The sequence below is a fragment of the Neltuma alba genome, unplaced genomic scaffold (genome assembly GCF_004799145.2).
Source record: "Neltuma alba isolate B1F8T4 unplaced genomic scaffold, ASM479914v2 tig00012812_pilon, whole genome shotgun sequence".
In the NCBI taxonomy this organism is placed as follows: Eukaryota; Viridiplantae; Streptophyta; class Magnoliopsida; order Fabales; family Fabaceae; genus Neltuma; species Neltuma alba.
Genome location: NW_021637208.1, coordinates 14,119 through 22,275, shown reverse-complemented (window position 1 = coordinate 22,275; position 8,157 = coordinate 14,119). Strand labels below are relative to the sequence as shown.

Here is an 8,157-nt window from a genome sequence, read left to right as displayed (position 1 = left end):
TTAGTACATAGTACATGACCCAATGAAAGTTAGTGTAAAAAAAAGGTTATTCTAAAATTTTAAAAATTACTGCTTCCTCATGTCTTTAACAGTTAGATTTAATATTAAATATAAGATTTGAATTAATTTTATTTTTCATATTTATTTTTAAATTAATTTGTCAACGTATAAATTAATGTATAATCTAATTTTATACAACATCTTAAGGAGATTATATTATATTTATTATAATTAATTGATTTATTCTCCTTTTGGTGTGATATTTAAGTTAGTTAAGTAGATTTCATTCTAAGTATAAGGAGTATGATTTTAGCAACACTTAAAAAATATGTATATGATTTGTTTTAAAATTTTAAGGCCTTCATACTTGGTGTTCACAAAAAAAAAAATCAACTATATTTTTGAAAACTTGTAATACTCAATTTATTTGAAAATAGGCCAGGTATGATAATATTAGATCCGAACATATTTAATTAATGAGATTTAAATAACATATTAATTGAAATTTAAATATATTGAATTAAATGCGAAACATTTTAAATAAATAAAATTTCAATTGGGAGCTCAAATAAAAAAATTATTAATTAATTTTGAATTTGAATATATTGTATTAAATTTGGAGTATCATAATTAAATAGTATATGAATTGTAGGTTTAAATGGAGAAATAAATCAATAATTTTAAATTTTTATCTATTTCTCCTAAATTCCGCATCTTTAATTCAAGTTCTATTTGAATGAATAAGAAAATCATACTCTTACAGAAATTAAATCTTGAGCAACAATAAATAATAAAATTAATTAAAATTTTAAATCTAATTAAATATACTAATCCATGTATTGTAGGGGAAAATTTATAGTTGAAAAGGAAAAAAAAAAACAAGGGAAGAAGACCATAATACGTGTATATAATTGAAAGTTAAAATCAGTGGCCCATTGGATGTGCGACATTCTTGAAGCCCATGTATTTTATTGGGTTGATCCGAAGAAAAGAAGGAAGGAACAGTGGACACGATCATATGAACAAACGAAAAGAAGAAGTAAAAAAGCAAATCCACACGTATCAATTCCTGTTGGCCTACGGTGGGAATAAACAAACTCATCCTGGCCCAGGAGAAAATCATAAACAGAGATGCGTTGGGTGGCTTAAGAAATTAGATTCTTTGAATATAAATGCTATTAGCTTTTACAAGCTAATTAATATAATGTGTAGACAACAAGATAAATTGATTCTTTTATTTTGCTATGCGCAGTATATCTGAATTTTTTTAAAAAAATATTATTTAAATTTATTGAACTTCATGTTTTGTTTTTGTCATTCTTTATCCTGCGAAAGAAAGTCATACACCCATCGCATCTATATGGGAATCAAATTCACAATTTTATGCTTGAAAGAAGACTCAAAAAAGATGTTAAGTGTCATTGGGGTAGGGACTCCAGCTTACACACGAGTCAAATTCGTAATCTTATATTTAAATTTATAAATACAATAAGTCATTACTTTCCGGAACTATAAAATCAGGACTTTGACTTGTACATATAAAAATTTGAGAAGTAAATTTTGAAGTCTTAATTCTAAATCAGTCATTTTTCTGTATTGATTTCGTAAAAGATCTTTAATCATCACTCTTTCAAACTTATAACTAACTGCACGTGCGTCGAAGAATAATATGCTACCTCCAGTTCTTAATATAAGAAATGGTTTGACTTTTATTTTGATTTTAAATATAAGATCCCAATCTATTTTGTTTTTCATATTTATTTATTTATTTATTTTTTAAAATAATTCTAGTCAATATACTTAATTAGCAATGATAACTAACTTAACTAGTTTTCTTAATCTACTCAAATTAGTTAACTAGCTCTTATATTAAGGATTAGAGATAATACTTTAGTTTCTCAAGCATCATATAGTCTTAGCCATATTTACATAAGATAATATATGCTTTTAATTATTACTACTTCCTGTACTAATTATAAGACCTCGTTTATAGACTATAAATGAGATTATATAATTAAGACCGAAGATAGTACTATTTTTTTCTCTGGTAAACAAAACTTATTACTATTTTTTTGGTTGAAGGGAACCTAGGTCTTTTGTCCCTTGATTGTGGGTGCAAACTCGATAAAATTTTTGCACATGGCTCTGGCGAGTTTGTTACATGATCGTGTGAGAAAGATACAGCGCTGCTCTCTTGAACTAATGAAGGTTTGGTCCAGCTCAATCAATAGTTTTGTGTTTGAGCCATGGAGTTAAAACTTGTTGAGAGAGTCTCAGAGCAGAGCTAAAGGTCCCATTCCGGATTAGTTTTTAGAAAGAATCATAAGGAGGTCCCAAATAAAAAAAACAATTGAAAAACAGATATTCTTGTCATTCTTATTATAAGACTTGTCATTATAGGCTGTTAAGGTTGTTATTTGGACTTTTTGGTAATTATCTTTTTTTCTGTGAGATGTGATTATAATTCTCCCTAATTTTTAATTAAGAATCGTGAAAATACAGCCATCAGCCTAAAGAAGAATCTGCAGAGGTTTCCCGTAGACAAAGACTCCGCTTCTGCTCACTAATGATTTTACAAAACTCAATCCGAGGACTAATTCGAATACTTGGTGATAGGATCTCAAAAAACCGTTGGATAGAATGGAGCAGGACAAAATGGAACGTAACAAAGCATTCTATTGTTTGAGTTTTGCCAGGAAAACAAAAAGAAACTCGCACGTTCATTATATCAATACATGCAACCTCATACTTAAATAAAATTTAAGAAAGTTTTTGTGTCAGTTGTGTGAAATGATACTAACAAGAATAAATGGTTTGTTTTTAACAATTTTTTAGAATTGTTGTACAATTATTAGAGATAATTATGTTTTCCCAGTTTTATTAAAATTAACTTGGGAGGGCATCCCAAACCATTCCACCCCTTTTAAAAAATTCTTCAAGACAACAATACATGCCTTTAATTTTTTTTCAATTTACCTAAACCCTCATGTGCCATAATTTTTTTTTGAATTTATTATATAATTTATGAAATAAACTTTTCGTAATTCCAAAGGATGGATTTAAGAGGCGAAGTTGGATTTATTTTATTTAGGGAAAAAATCTTTCGTTGAATTTGCAGCCTATTACTTTTTTCTATGTATAAAAATTTATCAAGTTATTATCACCAGTAAAATTTTTAATGGGAATTGTTTTCCCATAAAAAATTGGTTTTTTTTCCCCCTTTCCCCCTTTCACCCTGCCCCCCAACCCCTTGTCCTGGACTTCCAGTGGAAATCTGGTTTATTGATATTCTGGTGCCTGGCCCTGTATTAGCCATCGCATGGGCACGTTTTATGCTATTAAAAAGAAAAATAAAGAAAAGAATAAGTGCGAGGGGAATGTGACGGAGAGCCAGCGATCTTCTTCCTCAAGTATTGCTCTCTCGCCCCCGAACTGCTTAGTTAATGGTGACACTCTACGTTTCCTTCGCCTTTTGTTGTTTCCGATGCACAACCCATTCCGCTCCCTCGTGAACGCCATTGTCTTGGACTAAATCCCCCTCCGTCTTCCTATGTTTTCGATTTTACATGTTTTGCGGAGCCAATCTTCCATCATGTGGGAGACGCGTGAGGGAATTGGATTCTTTGATTTTGAATCCGGCTTTCTGAGAAGCTTGTGATTTTCTTCCTTCTGGTTAACTATGGAGATGGACAAGCACGCGAAGGAATTGGAGGTGGCCGTTAGAGTGGTCCACGTGGCATGTGCTCTCTGTGGGAGAGTGCAGGAGCGGCTGCTCTCTGCGAGTGATGATCACGTTATGTCCAAGGACGATGATTCTCCTGTGACTGTTGCAGGTAGCTGCATTGGGACCCCACTTCCAAATTTATTTTCCCGATTATGCTAATGCGAGGTTGTGAATCACGTAATTGCCATTGGGTTTGATTTTTTTGGTTTCTGGGTCTGGTAATATCTGCATTGGTAACACTGTCAGTAGGAACACTTGTGTGTGCTTTTTGGTTAGCTGGATTTATATGGATTTTCCTTTCTTCCATTTGTTCCAGTGGCATAGTTTGGATTTGAGAATGATGCATTATGAAATGAAATATTTTATATCAGTCTTTAGTTGGTAATGCAACCTGAATAATTGCCTTGATAGTGCTAGCTAACTTTACCTTGCAGGTTTTCATTCTTTTATTTTTTGACAATGTGAAAATACTGGCTCTGTGAAAGTTTTGACGTGGTAAAAGTGCAAGTTTGTTACTTTACGAGTTTAGATTATCTCGTACAATCATTTTCTGTTGCATTGTTATGGAATTTCTCTGTCTTATGCTGTCAATGTCAATTGTGATAGTAGAATCGTAGTTTATTCATAGTTGCCAGGAGTGAGGTACAATTTGAAACATAATATAAACTTTACTTAATATGTCGTGTGTTGAAATATACTCAGTTGATATGTTCTTTTTTGGGCGTCCTACATTTGAAGATTCTTTGAATTAGTTTCTAATTTGTGATTCTTAGATGAGGAGTGAAATTTTACAGTATTTCTTGTTTTTTAGTTGTGATGAAATCTTACAATTCTTTCATCAAAAGGAAACTGCATAAAAAGTTTAAGGAACATGTAAATCATAAGAAAACTTCTAAACTTCCTAAAAATGAATACCAATCAAAGGTGAAGAGCAGCATGCAGTTTACATAATTTGAACACCACAACATGAATTTTGTTGATGTTAAAGCTGACTGATGGCTCTTGTTCTTCCTTTAGGAAAGAATATAAATTCTGCTGAATCAATGCCTAGAATTTTTGGTATTAGTTGGGTATGTCGTGGATTGTTTTCAAGTTGTAAACTTCCAGACTGTTAAATCTATTATCTTGAAGTTTACCTCAGCAATGTATGAGGTAGAGACTTTTGGATTTTTAGTGAAAGTTGGAAGGTTTAATGCTAACTACCAATTTGGCTTCAAATTATAGCTTATATTACATTTTCTTCTCCCTCCTCCTCTGATTATGGGAACATTATTCACCATTACCCATGTTATCCACCATGACGTGTTTAGCTGCATGTTTGCATACGATGCTTTCAAGTTTTCATCTTCTTCTTCTTTGGTTGAAATGGTGCTTTAACTTAACTGACCGGATGTTGCCTCAAAAAAAGATAAGAAACTAATTGACTGGGTACTGTTGTTAATGTATGCGCTTGGGAAGACTTGAGTGTTCAAGCAACTATCAGTTGGTTACTATCAGAAATTTTTGGGAGTCAAAATGTGTCAATTGTTGCTGAGGAAGATACAGAAATTATCTCCAAAGATGATTCAGCAGGTCTGCTGGCAGCTGTTGTGGGCACTGTCAACGAATCTTTAGCCTCAGCACACAGGTATGGTCTCCGAAGTCCAGAGACAACTCTTGGCACTGCGGAAGTTCTTGAGGCCATTAGGCGTTGTAACTCAAGTGGAGGCCCTGGTGGAAGACACTGGGTTCTTGACCCTGTTGATGGCACGTTAGGGTTTGTACGTGGGGATCAGTATGCTGTAGCCTTAGCTCTGGTTGAGGATGGAGAAGTTGTTCTGGGAGTTCTTGGGTGCCCTAACTACCCAGTGAAGACAGAATGTCTTGATTATCATTACCAGAATCATCAAACGAAGTCAAATTTAGCCTCTGCTATTCCAGAAGCATGGGGAAAAGGGTGTGTGTTGTATGCTAGTAAAGGCAGTGGCAAGGCATGGTTGCAGCCATTAATTGCTGGAGATAGTATTCTAGAATGGCCGAATTATGCTCGACTTATTCAGGTTTCTCCCATAGATGATCCAGCATTAGCAACTCTATGTGAACCAGTGGAAAAAGCAAATTCTAACCATTCCTTCACATCTGGGCTTGCTCAGAGCGTGGGAGTTAGGTATGATATTCTTTTTCTTTTCTAATGAATTAACATTTAAACATATTTTATCCTTCCAAATGGATGGAAATAATTTTTCCACGTGAGAAAAATGCTTGCTGAACTCTTATCTCTCACTACTTCCTAATTAGCCTATTTTTTATAGATTTAAGAAAATATGGAACTTGGAAGTTCTATATTGTAAAAATAGTCAGCAGTCACTTGGTATTTTCTCTCCACTAAACAGACTAAATAAGTATTTACCTTTTTCTGACCATGTCAATCATACAACATCCTTGTGTGAAACCATGTGTAATAATTCTTAAGTACAGTAGAGTGATTGGTTGTACTGCATTTAAGTCCCTTTTTCTGGCAATTCCTTGCGATGCTATACTTGTTTTACTTTTATAGATTAGAGGTTTAAAATACTTGTTATGACGGTTCTCTGCTAAACATGTCTTGTGATTTTTTTTTCCCTTCCAATTTATCATTGGAGAATCCCATAGCTAACACTTAAAAAACTCATGTTTTGTCCTGAGACTCTTCCTCACTCGCAATCTCATGTAAAGCACAAAAAAAAAGGGTATATTCAAGAGCAACCATTTATAGACTTGGAAACATTATGGCCTGTTTGGTGTAACTAATGGAACGTAACATGATGAGGTGTGCAATGTCTACTTTACTCATATTACTAATGCTTATGAGTGACATTTTTCCCTCTATTTGTCCATCAATCTCATTTTATTCTGCAGAGAAAAATGCCCCAAAAGTATTTCTTATTTTCTTTTTTATGCATTATAATGGCAGGAAACAGCCAATGCGGGTGCACAGCATGGTGAAATATGCGGCAATAGCTCGAGGAGATGCCGAGATATTCATGAAATTTGCAAGGTCAGGTTACAAAGAAAAGATATGGGACCATGCTGCTGGTGTTGTGATTGTGGAAGAGGCTGGTGGTGTGGTGACTGATGCTGGAGGGCGCCTTCTGGATTTCTCAAAGGGAATGTACTTAGAAGGGCTTGACAGAGGCATAATTGCATGTTCTGGGGTCACTCTTCATGAGAAACTCATTGCAGCTGTTTATGCTAGTTGGGACTCCTCAAATTTATGAGTCCTTTTTTTGGCTTGATTATAAAAGGTTTTAGGTGAGTTCAACCAAAGGTACTTACTAGAGGCAAATCAAGTTTCATGACGTATAGGTATTTATAGGTTATTCATCAACAAAGTTCACACTTTTGCGAAGGCATAAGATGCTTCCTTATCGATCGGACAAGGACCAATCCTCACTAACTTGATTAGTCCTTTTCCAACAGAGTCACGAAACTTCAGCTTTTGAGGTAATCTGGTTCATATTCTGGCTTATTTATCCTTCTCTCTATTTTAACGAGAAGAAGCAATTCATCGTCATTGCATTTTTTCCCTAAATTACAAGGCTGTGGTTAAAACCTTGCAGAAGAGAACGAGATTAGATCTCTAAACCCCAGATGTGGGTCGTGGAAAACATAGAAATTGATACAAGCCAATGGATACAATTAATTGCATTTTAAGGTGATGGTTGTAATTGATATAAACTCTAGAAACACTGAATGAGAAAGTTTATTACTCGTTCCAGTCATAAATGTAGAGAAAGTCGAGGAGCTTGTTTTGGTTTCAAATGTAACCTCATATGTCTCTTACATATATTACTACTCGTTTTTTCCCCCCTAAATGACATCTATTAGCATGCGTCGATTGCGGATATTAATATACGCAATTAATAGGATTATAAATAATTAAAATGAGTATTTTGAAGATATTATCATATTTTTTATAAATAACTAATTTAACTAATTTTTTCGTTCTGTGTGAATCAGCTATTTAGTTTTTATAATTAAAATTGAAAGGAGGTTTTTTTTTTCTGTACAATAAAAGTTTAGATGAATTAGGTCCTGGAGGCTTGCTTGGGTTAATACATGTTTCTAAACTTAAAGAGTGCTAATAGAGGTATTTATAAATTGTCTACCAACAAAGTCCTCACACTGAAAAGAAAACTTTAATTTATGATCTTGTGGGCATGAGTTAACTCCTTATTAATTGGATAAGCTTTTGTTGGCTGTATATGATTTTACCATGAGCATACCAAGAAGCTTGACTCTTCAGGGCTGGTGGGCGGAGATTTTTTTGGTCTTTACAATCAAATCCACAGATTTGATGGCGGAAGAAAAGTTCATCACATTTGAGCCCAAACGTATGTGACCGTACAAGGTTGCAATATCTGTTGTTGGGCCCCCAAAATTCGGCTTCTTAGTGATCCAATAATATTCAAATT

The 8,157-nt window shown here is 33.8% G+C and overlaps 1 protein-coding gene across 2 annotated transcripts; it reads left to right on the top strand.

Annotated features, from left to right (window-relative positions):
• Positions 1–3,451: 3,451 nt before the first annotated feature.
• LOC114731263 (PAP-specific phosphatase HAL2-like) lies at positions 3,452–7,489 on the top strand. 2 transcript variants are annotated; one of them, XR_003738906.1, is made up of 4 exons: positions 3,452–3,833; positions 5,183–5,870; positions 6,657–7,186; positions 7,303–7,489. XR_003738906.1 is itself a non-coding variant. In XM_028918403.1 (3 exons), the coding sequence occupies exons 1-3, from the start codon at positions 3,680–3,682 to the stop codon at positions 6,958–6,960; spliced, it is 1,146 nt and encodes a 381-aa protein (XP_028774236.1). In that variant the 5' UTR covers positions 3,452–3,679; the 3' UTR covers positions 6,961–7,489. The 2 variants fall into 2 exon arrangements, 1 of the variants encoding a protein (XP_028774236.1); XM_028918403.1 differs by having other exon boundaries at positions 6,657–7,489.
• The last annotated feature ends 668 nt before the right edge of the window (positions 7,490–8,157 follow it).